Here is a 13,167-nt window from a genome sequence, read left to right as displayed (position 1 = left end):
ATTAACCACAGAATAAGTTAACCCAGACTTTAATAAATATGCGGTATTCCACTGTAAGTATACCCAAGGTACAATGTACGACTTATGTGGGGACCCTGCAAAATTGGAAGACTTTTCGTAAACCGCATAAAGGGTTATTAACCTAGGCTTTCATTTTCGCGATTTTGACCCCAAATTAGATAACTAATTTACACAGTTTATAATTTCCCGATCAAGACTTGCAAAGGACCTATTTTTTCGCGGTGTTTTAGTACATGGACTGGACATGCGGTATTTTTAGTCATTGAAGTCAAAAATGATCTGCAGCCGACTTAGCAAGTAGATATCCTTTATATGTTCCACCGTACATTGTAAAAAGTATAGTATATCTTGAAAGATACTACAAAAATAATAAATTATAATTTATATTGAAATGTATGCTATCTTTCATTAATCTCCCTTAGGTCGTTTTAGCCGTGCAAAGCACAGGGGAATATTTTGTGCTCCCAGTGCCATTAAAGTCAAGCGCAGGATCCGGGTGCATAACCTCCCCCTTCGTCATTATAGATAGGCTCAGCATTCGTTTTTTATAAGCCCTACCTTAAGTTAGCTGGTTGTTGTGTTTGTGTCTGGTTATCTAACTTAAAATTTAGCAATTCGCTGACTTACCTGGCCAGAATGACACACCAAATTTTGTAAACTTTCGCAATTATAGGTTCTTTGAATTTCCACATTTTTTCCAAGTTCCCAATCAACATTTTACAATAGTCTTTCTCCTTTTTTTCAAATTTCAATAGGATGAGGTTTTTAAAACAAATTGTCTGAATTTGTTTTTGACAGATTTAACTCCTGGGTTAAGGTAATTTATACCTGGTGATTAACAAATTTTGTACGTTTATGAAATAGATGGATTGAGACAGAAAAACTAAGCCAAGTTTGATCAGTATCAAGTTGCCAAAGACGCGTAAATAAGAATTATATATACAAATTTATACTTTTCTGATAAACCAGCTAACTAGGGTCCTTGAGACGGGAGATAAAGCTGTCGCGCATGACTGAAAGTAATGACTCAAAATAGATTTGTCACANACCGCATGTGTGTTTGTATATATTTACAGGTGAGTAATGATCGACTCAGAATGTCAAAACACGATGATTTTTATTGCATATTGTGCTAAATAGGAACAACAGGGTTCTCTTTTATTATAATTTTTTAAAATTTATATTTGATTTAACTAAGGGCCAGTTTAGGCTTGGTGCACTGTAAGAGAGAGAAACAAACAGAAATAATCTATAAGTGTCACCCCAGACAAGGTAAATAGGTACACTTAAGTATAGTTTACCCTTGATCTACCCTCGACTCTTTATTTTAAAGATTGATGATTTTCTAATTATTTTCGTTTATCGCAACAAATATGAAAGTGATTCCTCCNCATCAAACCCCATGGAAGTAGTCGACGTCCATACTCCGATACCGCATGTGTGTTTGTATATATTTACAGGTGAGTAATGATCGACTCAGAATGTCAAAACACGATGATTTTTATTGCATATTGTGCTAAATAGGAACAACAGGGTTCTCTTTTATTATAATTTTTTAAAATTTATATTTGATTTAACTAAGGGCCAGTTTAGGCTTGGTGCACTGTAAGAGAGAGAAACAAACAGAAATAATCTATAAGTGTCACCCCAGACAAGGTAAATAGGTACACTTAAGTATAGTTTACCCTTGATCTACCCTCGACTCTTTATTTTAAAGATTGATGATTTTCTAATTATTTTCGTTTATCGCAACAAATATGAAAGTGATTCCTCCACCAAATAAAATTATATCTAATTGCTTTAAAATAACAATAAAAAATTATATTGACAATAAAATATAATCATACATATGCAATACAAATACGAAGCTACAAATCCCGTTTTTGGCGCTATTGTTTTTGATTGGGAGAAAGACTTGAAACATATGTGGTAAAATATTGTAATTTTTATTGTCGATGTTATAACTAATAATCATAGCAAACAATGTTCCTATTTGCGTCAAGTAATTATTCTTTTGAGCGCCCGCAGATGAATGATTAGCATGGGTCGCTTTCAGTTGTGGATAGCTCCCCACGATGTGCAGTAACTTAACACCTTACCATTTACCTCGTTATGGTTGACCGACTATCATCACAAAGGCTTTATACCAGGCTAGCTTCCCTGATACTCCTGGTCGGAATGAATTTTTTATACGTTGTATTCATCTCAGTGAATAATAGTCATAGTTCATGATTTTATGATATGTTAAATGTTTATCAGTTAACAGTAATACAGTTAATACAGTGAGTGCCCCGGATGTGATGTATGTATATGTATCGGTGATTAAGACACAACTATGATTTTATTAAATGGTCTGGGTGAGATGTATTCATAATTGATAAGGTTCCATCTGTAGTTTTATTGAATAACCCAATTGTGATGTATTTATCAGGGATTAAGTTGCATCTATAGTATTATTAAATGGCCCGGATGTGCTGCATTTATCTGTGTTTAGGTTCAAGTATAGTGTTAATGAGGTACCTCATACAAATATAAGATATTTCAAACTCATTCATTGTTTTATTCCTTTAAAAATAGAAATTGTATTAAATCTTTATTTATTAGATTTTTAAATACAGAAAATACAAAATTTAAATACAATGATGTATTGTAGTAGCTCTCCAGCTAAGAATCATGCAATGGGTAATACACTCATAGTCAAGGATATATATCTAGTGCGGCTAGATAAGTTCAATTATTTGGAAAACTGATATAAATGGCAAGCAACGGGCCAAATATCATTCTATCATACCACAATCTTACATCATTTTCAATTTTTACATTAAGTACATCAATTTCAAAACATTTGCACAGGTACATGATGTTGTACTGTACCTGAAATATCTTGAAGATATGTTGTTATCCTCATGAATGCATTTACAATAGGTTACCATAACAACAAATTTAACACCCAATTTCTTAATGAAAAAAGTACTAAAAATGACAATTTTTGCATTTGATTATCTCTTATGATTGTCTTTTTAAAGTTGTCTGTGGCCTAAAACATGTCAAAAATAAAAATATGTATACTATTACCGATTGTTTTNAAATTTAACACCCAATTTCTTAATGAAAAAAGTACTAAAAATGACATTTTTTGCATTTGATTATCTCTTATGATTGTCTTTTTAAAGTTGTCTGTGGCCTAAAACATGTCAAAAATAAACATATGTAGACTATTACCGATTGTTTAGAAAATGGCATTCTTGTCACCCTTTTTTTCCAATATGACAAAAATGTGGAAATAAGCAGTTTTCAGTGTCTGCTATCATTCTACTCCAAAATAATGGCGGTAATATGTTATGCTATATGGTTTCAATAGGTTTCATTTGAAAAAAAATTGTAATATCTTTATTGTTTCCCCATAAGTATTTTTTCAAATAATTGCAATAAATTTGTGCTATAAATAGATTTTTGTAAAATATTGAAATTAGGTAATTTTCTGTGTCTTCTATCATCCTACATCAAATAAATTGGGGTAACATTTGGGAAACTATTGAAATTCAGGTAATTTTTAACCATATGAGGGTTTGCATGGATGAAGATGACAATACTTTTGTTTTCTTTATCCTTAACTGTAAATAAGGTATAAATATGTTAACACAACAGAGTTATGGTAATTGTTCCATTCTACAAAATTGTGTTTTGTAACAGTTTTTTTGGGATAATCTTAGTCTACTTCTTGAAATTAGAGTTCTTTTAAGGATTTTAGATCTTAGATTTATAATAACAATGGCAATTTCTTTTAAAAGAACTAAACAATTTTGTGAACAACATAACATTTTTAATCAGTTGAAACAATAAATTGATGAAAGTAGTGCATAATGGTACATAAGGCAGGTCAAAGTCTGCTGACACCAATGAGATTTCAACAAATGTAACTCATGATCAACTAGTATACCAAATGATGTTTCCAAGTTTTGCACAGTTCATAGAGGTTCAGTATGTGATAAAAATTTACCAATTTGCCATATTAGAGCTGTAAGGGAACCTCATAAAGAAATACCCCCTTTTTCACTCAAGTCAAATGAACTTCCCTTAATGATGTCTGACCGGAAAACTGTTTCTTCATGCACATATTCATATGGCGGACTACCATTGTGTGAAGTTGCAATGAAATCCATTCACTGGTTTAGGAGAAGTTGCGATTAAAAGGAAAGTATGATAAAACAAACACAATTATCTAATTTTATCCTACTAGACTTTTTCTATATGCATACAGGGGTACCAATAAACAAAAGTGAAATTCAAATACTATACAAATATCGTCTCCTGGTACCTATCCCGTAATTTTTTCAACGGCAATTTGCATTGTTGACTTGTTTAATTTCTGCAGTCATACCAGATAATGACCTCGTGTAATTGCTCACGTATATACCACTCTCTTCGAGTTAAAAGAAAGGTTTAGAATAAAGTTATTTCATTTTATGGTGCAGGATAAAGACAATACATGTATATTGTCGGAAAATATCAAAATCATTTGTACTCGCCTCGCATTCTACCTGTTACTAAGGCTCACGTACATGTATTGTATATTTCTTCTTTAAGTGATATCTGAAAGAAAAAGAAATCATCCATGCACATCCTCATATGGTGGGCTACCACTATGTGAAGTTTAAAAAATACATTTACAGGTTTAGGAGGAGTTGCACTTACAAGATAATGGACAAACAGACGGACAGACAGGGTGATTTCTATTAAACCCCATGCAGGGGGTATAGAAATGATTATGTTTACATAGAATTACTTAGACATTAATGTTTTGAATTTCTACAGAGTTTAAGTGTGCAACAATCGATTCTAGGTCAGCATCATCAATGGTCTGTCTTTTGCTAGGTGGAATTTTACTCATGACAGCAAGTCGAGAAAAATATGAAGCAGTCCGTCCCTGCTGTAAATATTCATTTGGCTGAAACATCTTATCGCCATCTTCATCCATGCAAACCCTCATATGGTTGGCTGCATCCATAGGGTTGACCTTCTTGCCACCTTGTCCTGCCTCAAATAAGCCCTTAGAAAAGTGTTAACCTTTTCAGAGAAACGGTTAATCTTCCTATCTTTTCGCAGGGCCCAGACGGACAGACGGACAGACGGACGGACGACGGACGCCACGGTATGGCATAAGCTCGTTTTGGTCCTTCGGACCAGGTGAACTTACAATGTAAATTGTAAGAAAAAACTTAATATGATGAACATTTTGAGTACACCTAGTAGAGATGTAGATTGTAATATTTAAATCAAAGGGGTATTCTGTGGTTAATTGTAACAGCCATTGCAAAGGTTTTTAAAAATGGTTGATGAGTCTTGAAATCACTTTTCATTTGAATAATTATTGTATGTACCAGTACAAGGTAGTGTGCAATTTTGTACAATGTCTATGTATTGTGCATTTCTGACACATTTAAACTCATTGATTTTTTAATGTCAGATATAAATTCAATGATTGATTTTAACACATGTGCTGAGCTAGTTAGCTACACTTTTGAATTATAATTATAAATTGGTTGGAATAGTGTGGAATTAGTGTGTCTATAATGTTGTGATTTCTGGTCCAAACAGCAGTACATCTTGGGGCGCATTGTGTTCTACTGTTAAAATCAAAACTGAAATAAGCGAATTAGTTCAATATATATTCATGATCTCAATAGCATACATGGATGTTGTTTTGTGGTGGTATTATGTTTTTGTTTTATAAAGAGTTTGTGTCTCGTGTTCAATTACCCCATTTCCAATATTTTATATTACAATACAGTACTATTGATTGATTGTAGTTAAACAACCATTGACAGATATTTCATACAATTGAATTTCAGGATGAGAATATTTGATCAGTCGAACAGACCCTACTGTGTACTAGACTGACACCAGCTGTATTATAGAAATTATATAATCAATCTAATATTTTGTAGCTAGAGTTATATTCCACATTCGAGAACTTGGGGAAACACAATGATTAATTTCAGGGAACAATGTAAGGTGCATGTAGAGAGGCATGCTCATTTTCTGTTGTTGTTAAGATATGAAAATACAGCCTATCTTTCTCACAGAAGTGTTTTTTGCAAATTTGTTATAACACTGGTAACACACTCCTATAAATGAAATTAATTGTATAATATAATTATAATATTATACAGTAAAAAAACAAGTCAAACATTTTATTTCACAAAGTTCCTGAAAATATTTTGATTTTGTTTATTTGGAAATATTTTTCTGATCCTATATAGAAAAGTTTTAGTGTGTTAATCACAAAGACAACTCATGATGTCATAATTTTAATTTACACATGTTTATGTACAATGTACATGTACATGTATTGACATCAAAAAATTAATTTGTAATTAACTCACCAACACTTTTCAATGTAATATAATTAAATTACATAAAAATAAAATAACAAATTTCACCCATTTTTCTTTCTTATAATAAAATAATCATAAAAACCAGTTAAGAATACCATCATGATTCTTTTTAACATAATGTAAGGGGAAATTTCATTATGACCAAATACGTTTGGCACGTCTTTGTACATATATTTGTAGTTTCATGGCAACAAGGTCAAAAAAAGTTAATGGACTTTAAATCAATGTAAACTCTTAGAATAGATAAATATATTACCACTGCCAACAGGAACTAAAACTCCATGGTCTTCTTAAATTTTCTGACTCTGCAGGCTGTTGACACCTCTAAAAGTTTTCCCCTTTCCAGTATGTTGTGGGTGAGAGCACTTCAGTGATGGCTTAAATTCTATGCCAAGTTTAGCACGGTGAAAAAGGCACACAGATAACGTTGATATTGTTGTAAACATTCCAACACGGTGACAAATTAGGTCTGCTTCTTGTAAAACTTTACATTGATTGTCTACTGAAACCCCTCTCTCAGAACTTCCTATGCTAAGATTCAATTTTCTTAGTTGGCTTGAAATTCCTTTATCCCATTCTGATAGTCTGACTAGTAGTGTTTCATTAGGAAATCTCTGGTAATATCCACAAGGGTAAGAAAGAACACAACGAAAATGTTTTTGTTCTGACGTAACTTCCATGAAGTTCCCACGTATTTCACTCTACAAGGACCAGCCTTTTTGTAAAAATGTTTTAAAAATGTCTCCACATTATGGTTAAGGTATATCAAAAAGGTATATAAATCAATCAGAAGAACAGTATACAAAATTAATCAGGTAAACAAAGCATCTCCGCACTGAATGTTGAAAACATTTATGTTTTCATATTCTATAGTCTATTGTGTTCTTTGATAAACAGAATAAAGAGAACCAATTTTTCTTTAATTTAATGAATAAATTTACACTGAAATACTTTTTTTAACAACAGCTACAAACTTGTGTTTTTTTAGTCACATGACAACTGTTGTTATTCAGACAAGAGTTAATTTTCTTTGATTGATGAGATAGAAAAGAAAAAAAGAAATTAAAGAAAATCTGTAATATGCTACATATGTTGTTTTTTGATATTTTGTAGAGAAAAAAATCCTCTTCCAGGCGATAAAAGTATATTTATATAAAACTCTTGCTCATGGAAGATATTTGCTTTTTTTGTACAGAGGATTGTGTGGGGGAATACTGATATGGCCCATAACTTCATTGTAGCACAAGAAAAAAGCAGCCGTCTTTTATCATAAACAAACATAATTTTTTCATCAAAAATAACCTTACTTTTTTAAACAAAACATTTCAAGATATCCTGTAATTTAGTGTATAGCACTTTTTTGATTTTTTGCATGGTTCTTAGCTGGGGAGTTACTTAAAAACATTTTATCTTTGAAATAGTTATTGTTTTTAATTCCAATTATGTAATCATCATCCAAATGATTCCATAACCACAAGTTGAAACACATAAACCCCTGTCAGTATACCTGGTATTACGACTGGCTTTGAATGACTTTTTGTACAATTTTTATTCTATTCATTGACGTTTACCTATAGTTTCTCACCTGTGAGGGTCCCGTCAATATCAGACTATTAACATCAACATGTCAGTATTAACTTCAACCATGAGTGGTAATATTCAGATGCAGGTATGTACACATTCATGAAAAGCATGGATGTGTGACGCTTTACATTGAGTGTATGAGTGTCTATCACGACACAAACCACGATTATATCAGTAAAATATGAAGGGGTATGTTAGGAAGATAAATAAAGGTTCCCAAGCGAGTGGTGGTTATCAAGTTTATCTAAATCGAGTTAATTAATCTTCAAATTGTCAAACGACAAAAGATTGACTGGGTGTCTTTTACAATTTAAAAATTAAGTAACGAGAGTTAGATAAACGTGCTAACTAATCAGTTTTAGGACCTGTGTCTCCAACAACGTTCGTGTTTTATCGGAAAACATGTTTCCTTTGGAAAATACATCATGTGTGTTAACGATTTCGTCGAAATGCATTGTAACGTGACGCCATAAATCAAAGATTGACCAATAAAATCACGTCCAGGGTGTTATCCACAAGTGGGTAACCAAAAAATGTGTACCAACTCCTAGCAGGTTTATCTAATGAGTCATGAGTGAGGAATTCTACGGAGGTTGTGGGAGAAATAACATCTTGTTGGTGGAAAAGAGGAAGTCAGTCTTATGTAACCACATATTCGGGTAAATTAATACTGAAAAAATAGCTTACAAAACAAATTATATACAATCATGTCTAGTCAATCAACATCATTTATTACGCTGTCATAAAAAAAACCACTGAAAGTACGTTTTACCTGAAAGCAAATTAATGCATTAAGTATTACAAGAATTTTAATACAAAACATTTCCTACTGTATAAATGGACGGAGAGTCAGGCGGTATAGCAGGTCGACGAGATATCCTTTCAATTATCAGTTCCTAATTTTCAAATCATGAACGTATTACAATGACAGTACACTAGTATCAATGGTATCAGTACAGTTTTAACTAGTCGGGACTCATTACAGAATTATTGCAAATACAATAAACATGTATTATAGTTGTATTACACAACCATTTCTGCCATCAATCAATTATGCTCTATTTCATTTATTCAGCAAAGTTCAACTTCAGGGCTCAGAAATTGGCTACCCTATGCTAGATGTGTGTGTTGACTCTGTGATATAGGGACAATGTAGGTCGGAGTTATAATTTTGTGGTATATGTTGTCACTTTGTGCTAGATTTCACGTTGTTGTTGGAAGATAACTATATGGTATATGTTGTCACCTTGTGCTTAAGTATACTGTGTTGTTGCCAGTTGATATCGTGGCATATGTTGTGACTTTGTACTTAGGTACATGTATATACTGTTGTTTGGAGTTAACGACGTTGTATATGTTGTCACTTTGTGTTCAGGTATACTTTGTTGTTGGGTGTTAACGACGGATTATATATTGTCACTTTGTGCTAGTGTAAAACACAATATGTAGTTGGGAAATATCGATGTGAAATATGTTGTCATTTTGTGGTGTGGTCTTTTTGTCTGTGTTCTTAGACGCTCTGCAAGGTAATTTGCCTGTTTTATTTTTGAATCATATATTCATAGAAAGATTATGTTTTACATTTTTGCAGCAATAATCCTATTTTTAGATTACGGTGTTGTATCCAGCAATATCGCTGAAGTTCATTATGGGGAAAGAAAGACTTTCTGCCAGTGTCATTGGTTTCGTGGAATCACGGTTTGGCAAGTATTTCATGGATATTTGACAAAATTTTACTAATCATAGCATCTTTTCACTCATTGCTAAAGAAACAGGAACTGACAATAACTACCTCCTAGGCACAGATGTATCGCTCATACAAATTATTTAAGACCATCCGATTACAGTATGAAACATGTCGGTTAATAATTAGTCAGAAGCTATATTATATATACCAGGACATTTTCGCCAGACAAATGTTCGTCCTTTGATGGTAAAGTCAATTTTCCATCAATATCAAATTCGTCCTTCACATTTTAATATTATTATGTTGTTTACAAAATATTCGCTGTAATGATAAATTCACCCTCATTACGGAGGGCGAAAAGGGCTAAAATACACTTCCCGGTATACGTTAATTGAATGCATCATGATATGTTATTGTGCTTTATTATTGAATGAAAGTATGTATCAGAGCCAACAAAAAGTTCAAAATACTTTTCTTACTGACATGTGTGTAATGTTTCCCTTTCACGACTATTGGAACAGGTTTTACACCAGTCTGCTGAGAAGATCACTGCGGAGGAAGGACGATTCTAAATTGGTGACCATACATAGGAATGATGTGTAAGACAGCAACATATAATACTTTGGCTACCAAGATGAAAATCTACAGTATTTCAAAACGCCAACGAGTGCATGTTTTTATCATAGTACTTGTCTGCTTTGTTTTAACGATTGTAAATGTTTTTTCTCAGGACAAGGAAACATTTGTTTCATATTCTGAATTTACTTATCCAATCGAAATGGATTCCATGGCAAATCTCAAAGATTTAAAAACACCGGGAAAAAAATCTTCTCTCAGATTTATTAATCCACACCCGTTTCAATACATTCATTTTAAAAAGAAATGCAATTTTAAGGAGAGTGGGAAAACTTCGCTTTTAATTCTAGTGAAATCTACGGTGAACAATTTTCATCTACGTGATGCTATCCGAGCTACTTGGGGGAAAGCGATATGGAAGAACGTGGAAATTGTTTATTTGCTCGCTTATCGCGCAACCCAGCAACCGGAAGTTGATAAAGAAGCGACTTTACATGGTGATATTGTACAGGAATCGTTTTTGGATAGCTACATGAACAACACTTATAAAACGATTATGGGATTTAACTGGGCTGTTCAGTTCTGTGGTCAAGCCAGCCATATTGTGTTTGTAGACGACGACCATTATCTACACATTCCTAATATATTTAACTTTATTGACACTCTGGATAAATTTAACAGTGATGACTTGATGATTGGGAATTTAATAACCAATGGCGATCCGGATAGATTAAAATCTTCAAAATGGTATGTTTCTTCAGAACAATATCCTTTTGATAAATGGCCGCCTTATTTGGCAGGGGCTGTTTACTTGGTCTCACGTGACACAGCAAATAAAATGGTGTTGGCGTTTCCGTATGTAAAATATTTAGGAATTGATGACGTGTACTTAGGAATAGTAGCTCGTAAGGTAGGTATAAGACCTGAACACGAGAATCGTTTTATTATTCCTCCTTATTTACTATACACAGATCCCTCGCAGATGGTTTATGGTGAATTCAAACGTGTAGCAGACTTCGAGTTGGTTAATCGTTTCCTTAATGATTTTTCTGAAATGAAAATGTGTGCTTTTTCGTGGAAGTGTCAGTTTGCCTTTTTGCTATGAAGAGAGTAATTTTAATTGCCTGCTTGATTGAACTGCTGGAATGAACTGTAGCGTACACATGTATCCTATAATGCATATTAATCTTTGGCAATTCGTACTATGCAATTCAATCAACAAATGCAGTGCCATCAGTATGTATTTACAATGTACGTTCAAAAATGGTACTTGGTCATCCATAGAAACGTGTTTGTCACAATTATTACAATTGTTTGTATATCGAAAATAAAAACATATTGGCGCAACAGAATTCTTCCCAAATTAAGTCACACCATGTTTTATTCAATGCTATTACTCTTTGTTTTTTTAAACAGACTGATTACCTTCATGATGAATACACATGTTGGTCGTTTGTACGCTAAGGACTGTTAAAGCTGTTTAGATTAATAGGTTCATAAAGTAGACAAACAATACAAATATTAATAGATGTACATTGTTTTAGAACCAAACTGGTTCGCAGAGGTTGATCTAAAAGAAGAGACATTCGTTAAAAATTATAAAAAGCAAAAAAAAAACCCACAAGAATGAATTAAATTCGTCGATAAACGTCAAAGAGATGTAAGTCATATATTCATTTCGAAAAAAAGTTATAATTGTTTGTCCAAAGCACTTTGTATCATATCAATACACAGATTTTATTCTGACTATAGGAATGTTTACATTTTCTCTGATGTCAGCTCTATTATATAAATAAAGGTTGGTTGATATTTTTGGTAATAACATGATTTATGATTATTTTTAAAAAAGAACCAATAGCCTCTAAGATCATCTTTACATCAACGAATCTGGGGGAAAGGCTGATAGGAGAGTCATGAGTGCCTATCTATGATGTCAAATAATAAGCAATTTAGGACTTTTTACTTGATGAATATGCTCTGATATTGACCAAAAAGAAAAAAATAATGACCGAGGAGATAGCCGAGGTCGTATGTTTTCTGTGATCAATATCAAGAGAATATTCACCAAGTAAAACGTCCATAACTGTTTTAATATATAAACATCAATGATAATCATAGCTTTCTCAATTGGAGGATGATACGTAACTCCGCCAACAGAGGTTCGTTTCAAATGTCTTATACACATATGCTATAATGATATGGGACACAGCACACATAAACATACATGTGTATGTGTGCTTTGACCAATATCATAGCATTTGTGTATGAGACATTTGTAACGAACTCCTGTGCTCCACCTAAATCATGTCGTTTCAACTTGGTCGTGATGGCTGTCATTAGGCAAGCTGTCAACGATGTCAGTATTGCTATCGATTTGTATTGTCCGGGTTGGGGAGGGTTCTCGATCAATCAGAATTTGTTTAAAATTGTTTATATAATAAAAGATTTTATTTATGGCAACTTTGTTTTTTCACATAACTGGACCATGTAACTATGCAATACGACCATGTCATGAATATGGTATAACACACGTGTAATAACACCTTTTACACATCGTCCTCACATGGTGCGCACAACTGTGCGTTTTAATAAATATTTGCCCGTTGTGCACTGTTCACCGCACAACTGTGTGATTTATTTCAAGTGGTTTATCAATATTACGGAATGAAAAAAATCCGGAAAATGAAGATGAGGTTGACACTCATTTAAGATCCTTTATGTGTGTGTGTATTTTGTACATAAACATAATATAGGTGTCATACCGTTTATCAATAAGGCTTGGTTATTATGATCAAGTCTCTAACACTAGAGGTGTTGTGGTTACGATACGTTAGCCGCAGCTCTACGCTGCACCATATCAACTGTATGTATATCACAATTTAGTATTGATCCCACTCAGAA

General features: G+C 33.0%; 1 protein-coding gene across 8 annotated transcripts; it reads left to right on the top strand.

Annotated features, from left to right (window-relative positions):
- Positions 1–1,068: 1,068 nt before the first annotated feature.
- LOC110458134 (beta-1,3-galactosyltransferase brn-like) lies at positions 1,069–12,852 on the top strand. Of its 8 annotated transcripts, XM_021509720.1 has the most exons (4): positions 1,413–1,481; positions 5,128–5,173; positions 9,613–9,706; positions 10,212–10,563. In XM_021509720.1, exons 1-4 carry the CDS (start codon positions 1,458–1,460, stop codon positions 10,291–10,293), a joined length of 246 nt encoding a protein of 81 aa, XP_021365395.1. In that variant the 5' UTR covers positions 1,413–1,457; the 3' UTR covers positions 10,294–10,563. The 8 variants fall into 8 exon arrangements, with proteins under 8 accessions (XP_021365391.1, XP_021365394.1, XP_021365395.1 ...); XM_021509716.1 differs by lacking the exons at positions 1,413–1,481; positions 5,128–5,173 and adding an exon at positions 1,069–1,097 and having other exon boundaries at positions 10,212–12,852; XM_021509713.1 differs by lacking the exon at positions 5,128–5,173 and having other exon boundaries at positions 10,212–12,852.
- The last annotated feature ends 315 nt before the right edge of the window (positions 12,853–13,167 follow it).

The sequence above is a fragment of the Mizuhopecten yessoensis genome, unplaced genomic scaffold (assembly GCF_002113885.1).
Source record: "Mizuhopecten yessoensis strain PY_sf001 unplaced genomic scaffold, ASM211388v2 scaffold9433, whole genome shotgun sequence".
In the NCBI taxonomy this organism is placed as follows: domain Eukaryota; kingdom Metazoa; phylum Mollusca; class Bivalvia; order Pectinida; family Pectinidae; genus Mizuhopecten; species Mizuhopecten yessoensis.
The sequence above is the reverse complement of the archived record's forward strand: the minus strand, read 5'-3'. Positions and strand labels throughout refer to the sequence as shown.

What these genes read in the sequence shown, in the direction of transcription:
- LOC110458134 (XM_021509716.1), top strand. Translation starts at nt 10,283, where the DNA reads ATGATGTGTAAGACAGCAACATATAATACTTTGGCTACCAAGATGAAA.